This window comes from Corythoichthys intestinalis, chromosome 1, assembly GCF_030265065.1.
Source record: "Corythoichthys intestinalis isolate RoL2023-P3 chromosome 1, ASM3026506v1, whole genome shotgun sequence".
In the NCBI taxonomy this organism is placed as follows: domain Eukaryota; kingdom Metazoa; phylum Chordata; class Actinopteri; order Syngnathiformes; family Syngnathidae; genus Corythoichthys; species Corythoichthys intestinalis.
In genome coordinates this window covers 7,060,966-7,078,802 of record NC_080395.1, presented here as the reverse complement: position 1 = coordinate 7,078,802, position 17,837 = coordinate 7,060,966, and the positions used below count along the sequence as shown (strand labels likewise).

The following is a 17,837-nucleotide window of genomic DNA, read 5'->3' as shown; positions in this document are numbered from 1 at the left end:
GTGCGACCTGCAGCGCTGAAAGCTGACGTCATCACTTGACATTTTTATGAATATCTCGAAAACCGTAGCAGTTCAAACAAAACTTTTTGCAGCACAATCCAGCACTAACGAGGCAGAACCAAATGACACCACCGGGGTTCCATTCCGCCGCAGATGGGGGGCTGGGTGAACTCTGGATGACCTAAAAAACAATGTTTAATAACTGCAAAACGATGATGGCACAAACGAAACTTTTTGCAGCACAAACAAGCATAATCATAGCACAAACGATTGACATAATTTTTATATAAATTTGCGTCTGATGGGGGGCCAACTTCACGGAGGTTGACTTTTGGGGAAGCGGGGGCACAACATGTTGATGACCCTGAAACGCAGTGTCAGCAATGAAATTAACTTACAAGAATATTCGTAATAATAAGTTGACTATGAGCAATTTTTTGTTTTCCATCATTCTTGAGGGGAATTCTAAATCAGGCTGCATAGGCAATACTTTTCGCCAACATCGCCATCCATGGTACGCCCGCCGGTTACCCCAGTCAAAAATTGTATCCCCTGGGCGGAGCCATATGGAGGTAGATTTGTGTCTTTATTATTCAATCACAAAAAGTTGCTTGAATTAAAAAAAAGTTGCTTGAATCAAAATATATATTTTCAACCCAAAAACAAGTCGCTGGAATTTAAAAAAAAAAAAGTGTTTGAATGCAAAAATGAATTTGAAACTCCCAAAAACTCAGAAAATGCATGTGAAAGCTACCTTTCTAAGATTTTTTTTTTTTTTTTGATTGAAGTCAAGTTTTTTTGTGTTTTTTTTTTTGATTGAAGCAACTTTTTTGATTGAAATAATGTTGATTTGTGTTTGGGCTACATTTGGGCTACAACATTTTTGTTTTTATTATTCAATCAAAAAATAAATTGCTTCAAAAATATATATTTTCAAAAAGAAAAATCACTTCAAAAAAAAAAAAAAAGTTACAATCATGGAAAAAGTTTTCTAATGCGAAAAAGTATTTGAGATTGAAAAATTTGCATTTGAACACTTAATCTTTCATTGAAAACGTTTTCTTTGATTGAAGCAATTCTTTTTGTGTTTGGGCCATATTATGGGTAGGACATTTGTGTCTAAATCATTTAATCCCCAAAAAAGCTTCAATCAAAAAAAAACAAAAAAAAAAACTTTCAATCAAAGAAAAAAAAATCATTTAAAAAATAAAAGTGCCCTCCCCTAATTAAAAAAAAAAAAATCTATGCAAAGTAAACGGCCATCTAAGTTGCTAGTCACATGATCTGTTCGAAAAATAATTTTGACCCATTGTAAAAGTATAATTTTTTGTTCATTTCATTCATTTTTGTTGCAGTTTTATTGCTTTACAACTTATATATATATATATATATATATATATATATATATATATATATATATATATATATATACAACTTTTTTATATATAGGAAAGTCAATTACATGCAATGATACTTTTCGGCCACCAGGGGGGCCTGGCCCCCCCTTACAATCTGCTTATGAATTTACAAAAAAGTCTTACTTAAAATCATATTCTGTATAGGAAAGTCAATTACATTAAATGACACTTTTTGGCCACCAGGGAGGGCGAAATCGGCTTATGAGTAGAGTCTATTAAGTGTGGTGTGTCTGGCAAAAATTAAGATTTGGTTTATTTTATTAATGTGATTGTCTTACTTGGAAAATTCTTCATTCACAAATGCAGGTACTTTAAAACAAAACCTTGTTTCAAACATCGGAATTATGAGTTTCTTCTATCGTATAGATCTCTGAAGTTGGTCAATCAGCAAAAAGCTCTCAATTTGATATCATTGTTTGGGAAAGTTAATATTTTTTTGTAAAACCCCGTGATTGTGTGTGTGCGGGGGGGGGGGGGGACAAAAAAACAAAACAAAAAATATTTTTTTAATGGGTCATAATTATTTTTCGAACAGATCATGTGACTAGCAACTTAGATGGTCATTTGCTTTGCATATAAATTTTTAAAAAATAAATATTTTTCAAATGATTTTTTTTCTTTGATTATTATTATTTTTTTTTTTTTTTGATTGGACCAACCTTTATTTGGGATTAAATGAATTAGACACAAATGTACTACCCATAATATAGCCCATACACAAAAAGGATTACTTTTTAGGATTACAGGAGAGCTCCGGCAAAGGGCGGTGGGATGGGTGGCTGGGCAGAAACTCCATGCTGCGGTCCCACTGCCCCAAGCCAAGCTCTCCTATTTTAATGCGTACATTGCACTACCCTCCCCTCACACCCCCATCACGGTGCTGGGTGATGGCTGCCAGTCGGGAACCTGGCAGCCACAGTAATAGGGTGGTAGGTGGGTCCCACACTTTTTCTATATGGCGTGGCTCCTGGGGTGTGGCCCTCTGCCTCGGCTGCCGGCCGCGGGAGTGGGTTGGGGGGTCGGGTCCCTGATCTTGCATCGCCCCATGGCAGTTCCTGGGCGTTCTCCTGCCTCCGCCTTCCCCTCTCTTCTCTGGCTGGGCATCTGCCCTGCTCTCTGTCGAGGGTCGCTGGCTGGGCGCCGGTGTATCAGCGGGGTATCGCCTGCACCGGCGGGGGACTCTGCCTTGCCTGGGACTTGGTGGGCCGCTGGGGGTCCCGTGGCGTGCCGGTTGGGGGGCTGCGGCTGTGGCTCGTGGCCCGGGTGGGCGGGTGGCGGTGGGTGTAGGCGTGGGGTTGGTGATGCGTCCCCTCCTGCCATCCCTGAAGGTCGGTTGGTGGGTGCGCGGGTGGCCCAAGGGACCACCCTGGGTCCCGGGGGGGGGGGACGATGGTTCCTTTGCTGGGCTGCGGGAGGAGGGATGGGCTGCGCATAGCCCCCCACCCCCCTCCCACCCACCCTCCCCGGGCTGGCTGGGTGGGGGCAGTGGCCCTGGGTTGACGCCCGCGCGGCTTCTCCGCCCGTCTGCGTGTCTGTCGCGCACCGGGTGGGGCCTGCGTGCTGCTGGTTGTGGTAGGGCGTGTTCGGGTTGGGGGTACCGGTGCCGGGATTGGCGATGCGGCGGCATAGGGTTGGTAGCCAACGGGCTTACACTCATAAGAGAGTCACACGATTACTTGGTTCTAGATCACAGAACTGATTTGTGTACACTCTACCCCTTTCAATCACTTAGCTTATAGGCTTATAGACACCCCCACCCCCATTCTCCTCTTTCACTGGCCAATAGGCCCCCACATGGTGTAAACAGGAAATACATCTCGCTGACGATAGCACCAGCATATTAGTAACTAGTTTAGATGTTTAATGTATTTCTTGTTGTTGTTCGTGTATGTGTTTCTTTTCTTTCTTCTCTTGTATTTCTTTTCTTCTGTCCCCCCATAATCCCTTCCTGTTCGCTGCTTTGTCATAATAAAAAGGTATTTTGAATGATCACAATGGGAGTATGTCAGACTCTCAATGTGAAACATTAAAACTGTTCAGAATCCAGGCACTTAGACTTCCATTCTCTGTGTCAAACAGCTGAACAGGACAGGTTAATTAAAAAAAAAAAAAAAAAAAAAAAAAAAAAAAAAAACGATTACTTCAAAGAAAACTTTTTCGATAAAAAATTAAGTGTTCAAATGCAAATTTATCACACTGAAATATTTTTTTCGCATTCAAAAACTTACCATCATTGAAATTGTTCTTTTTGATTGAAGTGATCTTTCTTTTTGAAAGTATATAGTTTTTTGAAGCAACTTATTTTTTGATAGAATAATGACAAAAATGTCCTAGCCAAAATGTGGCCAAAACATAAATCAACATTACTTCAACCAAAAAAGTTGCTTCAATCAAAAAAAAAAAAAATAAAATAAAAATAATACAATACAATAAAATAAAGAAAAATAGCTTTGAATGCATTTTTTTGAGTTTCAATTTTATTTTTGCATTCAAACACATTTTTTTATTGAAGCAACCTTTTTTGATTGAATAATTAAGGCACAAATCTACCTCCATACGGCTCTGCCTAAAGGATACAATTTTTGACTGGTGTGACCACATTGGCATGACACCGGCGGGTGTACCATATTCAATGGATGACGATTTTGATGAAAAGTATTGCCTAAGCAGCCTGATTTAGAATTCCCCTCAAGAATGATGGGTAACAAAAAACACTCATTCTCAACTTATTATTATGAGTATTCTTGTATGTTAATTTTATTGCTGACACTGCGTTTTGGGGTCATCAACATGTTGTGTCCCTCCTGCCTCAAATGTCAAACTCCGCCTATGCTGCTAAGCCAGAAAACCGTCTTTGTAGTATAGGCCAAAGGTCATTTTACAGCTCAAAAGTCAGTGATCGACACAAGTAAAGCAATATGCCATTATTTTTCAAAAAATAAAACATGAATGCCAAAATAAGTGAAATTACGTTTTGTTTTTTTTTTTTTTTGTCCAAATGCCAATCCAAATATGGGGCGCCGTTTGTAAAGCAGCACATGCTCAAAATTACGACAACATTTTCTCACATTTAGCGCCACACAGTGTTTAAAACGCGGTGTGAAATTTTTAGAGTCACTTTTCTTTGCACATTTACAACATTATTTAGCAACTTAAATATTTATTTTTAAATAAGAAGTTTTGGACCTGATGGTTTAAATCCAGAACTAAATATTTAATTTAAGTCCTAAATTTATATCCTATATCCTAAATGCTAAATCTCGAAACGGTTGGAACTAAATATTTAGCTTAATATGCAAATTCACATGACTGGAGACCGGAAGTAACAAAATAAAAGCTGGAGCACACAAAATACACTTTAAATAGTTTCTCCTAAATATGTATTTTACCTATATATTGTTATTATCACAATGACCCATGTCTAAGAGCAGACTGCCACCGTTGAGTAGGTTTAATTCATTTTCAAGCAATGTAAAAAGACAATCTGAGCTGCTCCACCAGCTTTTATTTTGTTACTTCCGGTCCCGTCAATATAGTTAAGAAGTCTGTGACCATGGGTTTTAAAAAAAAAAAAAAAATCACACTGTATGAGCCGACAAATGGAACCACTCAATTGAACAAATTTTCTTTGTCAAATAATCCAAGAAGAGAGATGGTGACCAATCGGGATGTCTTGTCAGCAGGTTTACCTAGTAACACAACAGGTAGGTGACTTGCTACCGAGGCAGATTTACACAACGGTAAAAAAAACAAAAAAAAAACGTATTGAAACCAAAACGGATAAATCGTTCAACTTACAAGAGTAGAGATAACGGGAACACGCTCTCATTCCAGCAGAAATATGATCAAAAGAAATGCTTTTCCGACGAACCGCTGCAACTCAGCCATCCGTCGTGCCTTCGTGATCTGATATTTGGTCCTCCATGCAGGAAAACGGTGAGAAGTGAGTCCAGTTTTCCTCGCCCTTTTTTTTTTGTCGCAGGAGACACTGTTGCACCCGGTAACACAACAATGCACACCCATATTTTCTTTCTAATACACCGAAGGAATTAGGTTAGCACTACCACACGTTACAATCCCCGTTGAGTCTGCCGGAAGGATATTGCCAGCATGGCGGCCTAGCCAAACAGTGACGTAGTACGTCCCATTCCCTATAGACCAGTGGTCTCAAACCGGTCCTCAAAGGGCCGCAGGGGGTACTGGATTTCATTCCAACCAAACGAGACAAATACCTTTTCACCAATCTGGTTTCTTACAAGTGTAATCAGTTGATTGCAATCAGGTGCTGCTTATGTTAGTAGAAACCTCATTGGTTGAACTGTTTGTGCTGGATCTGTTGGAACAAAAACCAGGACCCACTGCGGCCCTTTGTGGAGTCGGTTTGAGACCGCTGCTATAGACCCTACCCACCGACGTCATAAAACCACGCGCTCGCTGTATGGTTCCGCCCACTTGTCCGTCATTTTGTCTCTGTATTAGCATTGGTTTCAATTGCTCGAGGAATTTAAAATGCATTTCATGGAAGACCCGGTGCTTTCTGATGCCGTAAACTCACTGGATGTGTTGCATAAAAGGCGTTATGTGGAAAAGCTTCGTTCTATACAGTCGCCAGATCCATATTTGATGCCTAAATCGATGATTTTTGACCGGCTGCCTTCGCCGTCTCTGCCTGACCCTGATATTTACAACTATCTTGTCCACACAAAATCAGCCGATTCTCACGAAAGTTTGAAAAACTTTAAGAGCTTGGAGGCTTATAAATCCTACGTTGCTGGTTGGGTGAAACAGGTCCTCGTACACGAAAATTCGTCAGGAATCTTGTGCTCGGAAGGTGAGTTACGAAATTTTCAATTCAAAATCTTTTGTTCTTGCCAACATCCACTGTCAAGTCTAATGTATTTCATGTCATTTGTCAATGGAGCTAGGGCTTTTAATGTTTATATGGTTTAGCGATAGCACTCTCACTACATACATACGTGTATGTTGTCGGCGATTAGCCAAGCAATGATCTTAATTGTGGTTGTCAGCCCAAAACCCTCTAAATATATATTAAATGCATCTTACCAGATATAAAATGACTACTACATAATCTGTGGTAATCGTTTGGAGCCCAGTTTTCTCGTCGAATTGCAGCAGCCCATCTCGCGCTCTTCTCTCCGTGTCTCTCGGAATCCGGTAGAACTTCAAGTCTCTCCATCTATCTTCTCTGTTATTGCAACCGACCGCCACACACGCCTTCACCATTTTGATTATTAATGTTAACGAGCCGAAAAACACGCCGTAAATAGGAGGAATGTACGTAGCCGTAAAGGCCCAAGTACACTGCATGCGTGATCGTTGCGTTTCCGGTCCGACTCCGGTAAAAAATAGCGCCGGAGCCAATCCGTTCCCATTATATCCTATTGTTCAACGTATACCGGCCGCGTCAGTGCTCCGGCTTGACTGCGAACCACCTCCGGCGTGCCGCATGCCCGCCGGATGGTATAGGCTATTTTCTATTTTTGCCGGACACGCATCCGGCAAAATGGGCGGAGCTGGGCCTGGACGTAACAACCCAGGTGCCTAATCACGGTTTAAACACGAGCGAAGATGGATGATGAGCGCTTCATCATGGAGGTGGAAACCCACAAAATCATTTATGATACGGCAGATCCTTTCTATAAGGACAATATAAAAAAGGAAGCTGCAAGGTGTCCTATTATGTGTGTTTTTCTGTCCTGATCTCATCATGATGCAGTCATGTCTGTCTCTTAATTCCAGATTAACTAAAATATCAATATGCAAAGAAAATATGTGCTCTCTCTCTGCTTCTCGGATGAGTATACACTCCGTGTGTTTTTCGTTGTTTTAAATGGCACATTATCGAGCGCGAGAGCTCATGGGGGGGGGGGGCGAGGTTGGCGGACCGCAGCCGTGCAGCAGCCGGTATGATTTGCCTGTTTTTGACGGACTGCGTGGCACGCAGGCAACACTGAACCGGACCGGAACCGCAACGATCACGCATGCAGTGTACTTGGGCCTTAACAGGTCAACACGATGTGTTGACGGACAAGTGGGCGGCACCAGTCAGGAGAGCGGAGTTGTGACGTCACGTGGGTAGGGTCTATTAAGCTCGAGCGTTTACGTCACAGCAGCACGGGATCATGCGAGATTTGCGACAACGCAACCATTGCGGAAGCATCACGGGACATTTAAACTTAGCGGCAACCAAAGATGGAAAAAAGTAAGGAATACTTGCCAGTTCGATACAGAGACAAACTTGTTACCACGGCGAAGGACAGATATGTGAGCAATTTTAAGGATGTGAACAATGTTGACCCTCACGAGCAAGCCGAACACAAATGGAATAAAGATATCGACAAGCTTCCACCACTACGCGAAATGGACATCATGCTGTATTTAGTGTTTGGTATATGTTACTACACTCATCAGCAATTCCGAAACTACAAATCGCTACAAAGCTACGAACAGTTTTGCTGCAGATGGGTGCAGGAGCTTCACTTTATGACCATAGCAAACGGCAACACCATCTTTCTAGCAAAGGTAGGCAATGTGTGTTTACATTAGTCTGTGACCACGGATGTACAAATCTTTTGTTGCATAAAATGTAGCCTGGGTACAAATTCTTTGCCACTCTCTCACGTCAAAATATTACAGCTTTTTCATTTAGCAACGACATGAATTATGTCTTATGAAGACAATGCACATGTATGCATGCTAGTTGTTTAGCTGTAGCAATAGCTAACAACAGGCCGATTTAGGGCGTAAAGTTACTGAAATTTTCGTAAACAAACGAAATGAACTTACCGGAGTGGAAGTGCATAGAGCAAACTCAGTGTGTAACTGGAGAATCAAACGTTATGCCCTTCCTTCTGATCGAGGCCACCCATGCCATTCTTCGACGTTTGGTAAGTTCAGATATGAGCTTTTCCTCGCCTTTTCTCCATGTAGGGATCCGGAAGAAACTCAATGGTGTTCCGTCGAGCTGTACATTCTCCTTTCTATTCGATCGGTTGTTGCAATTCTTTACCGCACAATAATTTCCAACCATTTTTAAAGAGCGACCTGTGTTGAAATGCCTCAGTTTATCTTCCACAATGGCGATAGCGGCGGAAACCTCGCGAGTGCCACGTCATACGCGCGAGCCTAATAGGATATAAGTTTAAGATTTAAATTAAATATTTAGTTCTGGATTTAAACAATCAGGTCCAAAACTTCTTATTTAAAAATAAACATTTAAGTTGCTAAACAATGTTGTAAATGGGGAAAAAAAAAGACTAAAAATTTCACAAATGTCGTAATTTTGAGCATGTGCTTCTTTACAAACGGCGCCCCATACATATCCAAGGGGAGCGCTAACGGTGAACTCCAAATGCTGACCCTCGCACCAGCACAGTAGATGGCGGTAGATGCCACTCGCCAACAAACAAAAGAAGCAGAAGCTAAACTCCCCAAAAAGATGAATCACAGAACTTCTCATGTTTGTTGTTTATGGAGCACAATTTTTACAGTCGATGGGAAGCTGGAACGGAGCAAAGCCTTAGGACACATGATGTCCACCAGTACCTGAATACACAAAACATGATTACGGTAATATCCGGCTGAATTTGCCTTGAAGCTTCTCCGGCTAAAAATTAGCTTAGCCTAGACGCTAACAAAGAGTCTCCTTGGTCGAGGCAGAGCCTGTGAATGGAAAGCCTTCTGAAATATGTGTGCGAAATGGACAGCAGAGTGCGTGGAGGAACTCACGGGTACGAAAGAGGAGAACAAGCGACAACGTCGTCAAGTTTGCAACAACACGCAGCTTCGACTTTATGCGGCAGGTTTGCTCACTTCTCATTTTACGTCCTACTTTTAAAGGTCCCGTCGTTATTTCCATGATATGTTTCTATGTGATGTATGTGCGAAGATAAGTGCTGAAAACGAGCAAAGATTGAGCTGCTGAATTGCCGACTCATTCCAGAATTGGAGGACATTTGACGTCCATCCATAATCCAATAATCCAATACTAAATGCAACAACACTTTATACACTACGGGCGTAGGCGGGGTTTGATTTTTGGGGCCCTCCAGGCACCCCTGGTTAAGATGTGTTTTTTAGCTTCGAATATTTTTAGGAGGAGCTTGATTTTGTGTCTGGTGAACCATTTCTGTGTAGATTTGGCCATATGTTTAGGGTCATTGTCTTGCTGAAAGATCCAGTGATGACCCATCTTCAGCTTTTTGGGCAGAGGGCAACAGATTTTGATTCAAAATGTCCTGATATTTCAAAGCATTCATGATGCCATGCACCCTAACAAGGTTCCCAGGGCCTTTGGAAGTGAAACAGCCCCACAGCATCACTGACCCACCCCCATACTTCACTGTGGGTGTGAGGTGCTTTTCAGCATGCACATTTTTCATGGTACGCCAGACCCACTTAGAGTGTTTGTTGCCAAAAAGCTCAATCTTGGTCTCATCTGACCAAAACACACTGTCCCAGTTGAAGCCTGGGACCGTGTATTGACCATGTACCACTTATAATGAAGGTTGGATTTTTCTCTTTTTTTTCCATTAAGGTCCCATATTATTTGAAAAAAAATATATATATATTAGAAGCTAAAAAACACATCTTAACCAGGGGTGCCAATAATTATGTATATTCGCTGTTGAAAACATTGCACAAAAAAAAAGTCGGTATTTTGGGCAAAAACCTATATGATATATTAAATATTTCCATTGATCCTGAAAATTTGAAGTGATTATCTCTGCATTTGGTGATTTTTGTGCATTTAGCATAAAATCTGAAACCTATATGATATGTTAAATATTTCTATTGCTCCTGAAAATTTGAAGTGATTATCTCTGCATTTGGTGATTTTTGTGCATTTAGCATAAAATCTGAGGATTTTATAGCAATTTTAAGTTTGGTTATACTTCTTTAAAAAATAATTAGGATTTATGAAGGAACGACTTTGTCCGCACGTGACGTCAGTGCGTTGTGCAGCATGAAAAGTAGTCTGGGCAAAACGTCATGCTTAAAGTGATCCTCTAACTTAAATACATTTAGGCTCTAATAAACCACAATTGTTCTCTTGTACTAAAATATGTTGTTAGAAACACATGAAATGTTTGTTCAATGGCAATATTTTATCATATTTAGTCCATATTTTGACCGTTAGTTGGCGCCATGGTTTGCAGGCTCGCAGTGTTGACATAATTGGGATCTTTCCATATGTGTAGCGTGTTCAACAATTGCTTATTGCTGCTTAAACTCGCGAAGTAAAATGCCACGATCTGCTGCTTTTGGATGCAATTTCCAGTCAAATGGAAACAAGGGGAGTGAAGTGAGTGGTCAAGGTGGAATTATTATTTTTAGTCAATAAATGTGCATAAGTGGAAGCTTCTCCCCCTTTTTGGTCCCTGTATGCACGAATCCTACGCGTTACAACTGGCGCTCGAACATTTTTCCCAGATCCTCAGTCAAGTAAGGGATCCGTCTATTTTCTGGATCCGACGGTCCCACTGCGTCTGCAATATTGGTTTCGGATCTGTCCATTTCTTTTATTCGTCGGTCCCACAGCGGCTTTTCGGATCAGTCTATTTAGTGGAATCGACGGCCTGATCGCGGCTGCGACATTGCTATGGGATCGGTCTAATTCCCGGATCTTCGAGTGAGTAAAAAACGCGGATTTGGATTATTATTGTTGTCTTATATATTGACTATTCTTCGTGGGAGTTTTCTCCAAAACATACTAAATAATTAAAGCACTATGGCACGCTACAGTGACGACAGTGACTCTTACGTGGACCTTACAACAATGTTGGAGTTCGTCAGGGAACGCGTGTTTGTGTACTGTTGAGCTCCCGAGTGAAGAGTGGTCAAGGTGGAGATATTATTTTTTGTGAATAAATGTGCAAAAGTGGAAGCTTATCCCTTTTTGGTACTTTTATACACGTATCCTAGCTACCACGCATTACAATGTACAAGACATGGATTACACAAGGTGCGCTCTTTGGCCTGTACTGTATGTAAAGCACACGACAGCTCTGGATGCTAACAATCTACATAATTATATTGGGATAAGTTTGAAAATGCAATATGCTTACCTTGAATATCTGCTAATAAAACCGGAGTTCCCAACAGCACTCTCTCGCATCACCAGTTTTGCCCAACTTTTGTCTTATCAGGTATTTGCTGGACAAATTTTTCCCTGAAGCTCTTCTTGTTAACGACCGACGGTGCTGTCCAGCTCTTCACTTATCAGATCTGGTACAAATAGGAAGGGTCGAACTGACGACATGTTGGGAAAGCTAACTAGTGGCACGCTGGAATTTCGGCAACGGGACCGGTGACGTCACTGCGACGTAACAAGAATAGCGACCTATCACTTAAAAGAATTTTACAAACTTTATTCAAACAAAAACATTAAGAGGGGTTTTAATATCAAATTATTATAACTCATACTAACATTGATGTTTTAAGAATTACTTGTCTTAAAAACAGAGGATCCCTTTAAATCTCGTTGAATAATTTCCTTCATCTTGTTTTGAGTGTTAAAGACTAGATAACAGATCAGTGGGTAAGATTATTCCATTTACTTTAAGCAAATATTACCATTTGTTCTTATTAGGGCTGTCAAAATTATCGCGTTAACGGGCAGTAATTAATTTTTTAAATTAATCACTTTAAAATATTTGACGCAATTAACGCACATGTCCCGCTCAAACATTAAAATGATAGCGCAGTGAAATGTGTACTTGTGTTTTTCGGAGTTTTGTCGCCCTCTGCTGGTGCTTGGTTGCGACTGATTTTATAGGACTCAGCACCCATGAGCATTGTGTAAGTAATTATTGGCATCAACAATGGCTGGCTACTAGTTTTTTGACTGAAAATTTTACAAATTTTATTAAAACGAAAACATGAAGAGGGGTTTTAATATAAAATTTCTATAACTTGTACTAACATTTTTCTTTTAAGAACTACAAGTCTCTCTATCCATGGATCGCTTTAACAGAATGTCAATAATGGCAATGCCATCTTGTTGATTTATTGTTATAATAAACAAATACAGTACCTATGTACCGTATGTTGAATGTATACATCCATCTTGTGTCTCATCTTTCCATTCCAACAATAATTTACAGAAAAATATGGCATATTGTATAGATGGTTTGAATTGCGATTAATTGCGATTAATTAACTTTTAAGCTGTAATTAACTTGATGAAAACTTTTAATCGTTTGACACCCCTAGGTCGTAACAAGAATGGCGACCTATCACTTAAAATAATTTTACAAACTTTATTAAAACAAAAACATTAAGAGGGGTTTTAATATCAAATTATTATAACTCATACTAACATTTATCTTTTAAGAATGACTTGTCTTAAAAATACAGGCTCCCTTTAAAGCTGGCAAAATTAAACGATTCCTCGAGGTGTAGAAAATTCCTCGATCAATTTTTAAAATCGAGTAACTCGAATTATTCGAGTAATCGTTTCAGATCGAGATTGGATCGCACACGATTGGTCAACTCCGGAAAATCATATGATTTCTTTTTTTCTTCATCCTGTGTCCCACAGATGTCACTGAAGAAAATCTTCACCCTGTGAAACACGATCCCCCTCACGTTAAACAGGAAGAGGAGTCTAGGTTGCTGTATATCAAACAGGAGGCGGAGCCAGAGACCTCCTACATTAAAGAAGAAGGACAGGAAGATGAAATTACCAATTTTCCAATAACTGTCAGTTTAAAAATTGAAGAGGAGGAAGGTCCAAGAGATAAGAGTGGAACAGCGAAACCTTTGAGCGATAGCTCATGTCAACACCTGACAACAAAAGGTTAGGGACTATCGCAACATCACACTCTTCTGTCACAGACACTGATCCCGAGGATGTTGACCAAAATGCTTTGAAATCCTTAAACAAATCATCATTGAAAAGAGAGACCAAACAGTGCGTGGGTGGGAAACTTTTTGCCCGATAAAAGATTTTGTCGGAATTATCAGTTAACTCTTTCACTCCCAGCCATTTTCACCGGAGCAAGGCCCTTCGCTCCCGGCCGTTTTACTGGATTTTGACTGATTTTGCAAGGCCCACAGAAAATTCTGTTCTGTTGCTCTATAAACAGGGAACCCACCAAAAGAAAGATTAGACTCTCTTCTTTCAGCAGAAAAAAAAGTTAGTACATATATTTTTCCATTCTTTAGTAATCAGCATTAGAAGATAACTTAGTTTGAGCAATTTTCCAATTTCTGATGAAAAAACAGAGAAATTGAGCTTTTTGTGAAAGCATACATTTCAAACATAACTGACTTATACACGGCTATTTTTTGCTTTAGTTACATCCCAAACATCTGAATAATGTTTTCCTTTTACAAAATACTGTAATTTCCATAATAAAACGCACACTTTTTTCCCCCCAAAATCAACTTGTAAAATCATGGTGCGCATTATAAACGGGTACATGGATGGAGACAAAAACATATGAATAAACCGATTTTTTTTTTTTATTGACACGGCCACGTTGTGTTGAAGAAACGTATGTGGCGACCCGTTGCCGACCATTACGGTACGTGACGCCACCATTTTGTTTCGGTAATACTTAACGTCTAATCGTCCGAATGATTTCGCCTGTGTTAAATTCTGCTTTTTTCACTCTTCATAAAGCACAGAATTTAGTTTCTTGAACTCATTTTTTTTTTTTTGAGAGATAGGAATATTATTTTTGTTGTGCTTTCACTAAACGATACTTATGTTTGTTGTGAAGGAGTTGCCAAAGTTTATGCCAATAAACGGCGCGGTCCAAAGAATGCATGTGTCCACTCGCCTTTACTGTATAACATATATCTGTACATATCTTACCCAAAATACAACAAGAGACACATAATTGCCACTAAAATTAAGAAAACTTGCCGAAATATGTGTGGAGCACAAATAGCAATTTGCATTGCATTGTGAATACAGCGTAAACGTCTCACAACTACTAATTCTCCCACGTTTTGAAGAAATAACATGAGTATGGAACAGCCCTGCCCCCAAGCGGCCGGTGGCATTCTCTTCACTCTTAATATCCATAAACGGCCTCATTGTAATCTGTTTGAGGCAATATGCGAGCAGGTCATTCAGTGCATGCGTTAATTGCGTCAAATATTTTAACGTGATTAATTTAAATAATTAATTAACGCCCGTTAACGCGATAATTTTGACAGCCCCAGTATAAATACATCTTTGGGACACTGAGACAATTAAAAATAGAACGTATTTATACGTTTTTGGGAGCAAATGAGTTAACAAGACAAGACACGCGGACAAACACTGTCAAAATTGCACACACACACAAAAAAAAGTCTATTTTGGTCAAAAACTGATATATGTTAAATATTGCTAAAATTTTTATAGGGATGTTATTAGGGATCGACTTTGAATTTTTTATCCCTCTCCTCATGGAGACTCATATGCCTAGGGGAAGTGCCTGTTTTGGTTTTAGGTCAGTAGCAGCTTCGTTTTGTAAATACAGCGCCCTCCATAATTATTGGCACCCCTGAAAAAGATGTATTTTTTAGCTTCTAATATATATTTTTTCATTCAAATAATATGGGACCTTATTGGATAAAGAGAGAAAAATCCAACCTTCAATACAAGTGCATTCATTCAGTGGGGGGAAAAATCCCACATAAAGAAAGAAATATTTGACATCAAATAATGTGTGTCACAATTATTAGCACCCCTGGTGTTAATACTTTGTACAACCCCCTTTTGCCAACAAAACAAAGTCTGGGGACTGAGATGGCCATGGGAGGAGCTTGATTTTGTGTCTGGTGAACCATTTCTGTGTAGATTTGGCCATATGTTTACAAAAATACACACGATCCCAGGCTTCAACTGGGACCGTGTGCTTTGGTCAGATGAGACCAAGATTGAGCTTTTTGGAACCAAACACTCTAAGTGGGTTTGGCGTGCCACGAAAGATGCGCATGCTGAAAAGCACCTCATACCCACTGTGAAGTATGGGGGTGGGTCAGTGATGCTGTGGGGCTGTTTGGCTTCCAAAGGCCCTGGGAACCTTGTTAGGGTGCATGGCATCATGAATGCTTTGAAATACCAGGACATTTTAAATCAAAATCTGTTGCCCTCTGCCCGAAAGCTGAAGATGGGTCGTCACTGGGTCTTTCAGCAAGACAATGACCCTAAACATATGGCCAAATCTACACAGAAATGTTTCACCAGACACAAAATCAAGCTCCTCCCATGGCCATCTCAGTCCCCAGACCTTGTTTTGTTGGCAAAAGGGGGTTGTACTAAGTATTAACACCAGGGGTGCTAATAATTGTGACACACATTATTTGATGTCAAATATTTTTTTCTTTATGTGGGATTTTTTCCCCACTGAATGAATGCACTTGTATTGAAAGATGGATTTTTCTCTTTTTTTCCATTAAGGTCCCATATTATTTGAATTAAAAAAAAAATTATTAGAAGCTAAAAAACACATCTTAACCAGGGGTGCCAATAATTATGGAGGGCACTGTATTTTATTTTTAAGTTTTTGACAATAGGCCCCCTACCCTACGGAGCGGCCCTGCGCCCCGTTTCCCGTCAACTGATAGTGAATTCTATGCTGAAAAGTAAATAAAATAAAACATTGTTCTTGTTTTTTTTTTTTACTGTGTTCCTGTGGACCCCCATGTTTGTCTGGCGAGTAAATTACTAGTATGTGTGTTTGTCTTTTGCAGATATCACTGCAGAATCTCTTCACATTGAGCAGAGGGCATCAAATACCCCCCATGTTAAAGTTCAAGAGGCAAAGCCGGCGACACCCAATATTAAAGAAGAAGAGCAGGAGGAGGAAATCATCAATTTTCCATTGACAGTCATCATGAAGACTGAAGAAGGTGACGGAGAAGACCTCGTAGGACCCCAAGCAGACAGCCTTTTAGCCACACCGTCAGACACTGATGAGACAGCTTCGCAATCTTCCGACTACGATGAGGAACACACTGAGGTTGACATGGCATGTCACGCTGACAACAAACGTGTGAAATGCTCGCAGTGTGACAAAACTTTAGCAACCAAGGGATCGTTGAAACGGCACACAAGAACTCACACCGGCGAGAAACCTTTTCCCTGCACGCTTTGTGGTAAAAGATTCTTTCTCAGGGGAGAATTAACAAGACACACAAGAACACACACGAGGGAAAAACATTTTCCCTGCGCAGTTTGCGACAAAAGATTCTTTGCCAAGGGAGATTTAAAAAGGCACGCAAAAACGCACACTGGAGAACGACCTTTTCCCTGCTCGGTTTGTGGGAAAAATTTCTCTGAAAAGTTCAGTTTGAAAGTGCATACAAGAACACACAGTGGGGAAAAACCTTTTGCATGCTCTCTTTGCGATAAAACATTCTTTGTCAAGGGAGATTTAACAAGACACACGCGAACACACTCTGGGGAGAAACCTTTTGACTGCTCAATTTGCGGTCAAAGATTCTTTGCCAAGTCCCATTTAACCAGCCACACCAGAATACACACTGGGGAAAAACCTTTTGTCTGCTCAATTTGCGGGAAGGGTTTCCCGAGGAACGACACATTAACCCGACACGCAATGACACACACTGGAGAAAAACCCTTTGTCTGCTCAGTTTGTGGGAAAGGTTTTGTCGACAAGGGAGATTTAAAAAGGCACACTAGAACGCACACCGGAGAAAAACCTTATGCATGCTCAGTTTGTGGGAAAAGATTTGTGGAAAAGGGAAATTTAACGCAACACACGAGAACACACATTGGTGATAAACCCCTTTTGTCTGCTCAATTTGTGGGCAAAGACTCAACCAGAAATGAAATTCAAGATCACAAGTTGGAGGAAGAATCCGACGGCTGAACGTGAAACGCATGGTGTGTTGAATTTTCAATCTAATAAATCTGTTTTCAAATAACTCCATACCGATTCTGTTTTTCAACGCTATATTACAAATGAAACAATACAAATTAAAATATAAGTCAAATTGTTTCAAAAATAAAATTGCCCTCCTCTATTTTTTTTCCCGAAAATTATATGCAAAGCAAATGACCGTCTAAGGTGCTGGGCACATGATCTGTTTGAAAAAAATTATTTTGACCCAGTATAATTTTTTCTTTTGTTTTGTTCATTTCATTAATTTTTGTTGCAGTTTTATTGCTTTGCAACTTTTATATAGACCCTGCTCACCTGCGTCACAAAATGACGTGTCGCTGTATCCGGCCACCATATTGTCCATCATTTTTTAGCCCTATTCTCAATGGTTTCAATTAGTCTTGCAATTTATAGAGCATTTCATGGAAGCCCCGGTGTTATCTGACGCTGTAAACTCATTGGATGCGTTGCTTAAAAGGCGTTATGTGGAAAAGCTTCAGTTTATCCATTCGCCAGATCCGTATTTGATACCTAAATCGATGTTTTTCGA

At 40.2% G+C, this 17,837-nt stretch overlaps 1 protein-coding gene across 1 annotated transcript in view; it reads left to right on the top strand.

The window, feature by feature from the left end:
• Positions 1–8,770: 8,770 nt before the first annotated feature.
• Positions 8,771–17,837, top strand: part of LOC130908823 (zinc finger protein 287-like) — a 38,818-nt gene continuing 29,751 nt past the window's right edge. Inside the window, exons 1-4 of the mRNA XM_057825083.1 lie at positions 8,771–9,008; positions 9,099–9,241; positions 12,982–13,239; positions 16,134–17,270. Coding sequence (XP_057681066.1) covers positions 9,127–9,241; positions 12,982–13,239; positions 16,134–17,270 — 1,510 coding nt within the window. The 5' untranslated portion in view covers positions 8,771–9,008; positions 9,099–9,126. The remainder of the gene's footprint in view (positions 9,009–9,098; positions 9,242–12,981; positions 13,240–16,133; positions 17,271–17,837) is intronic.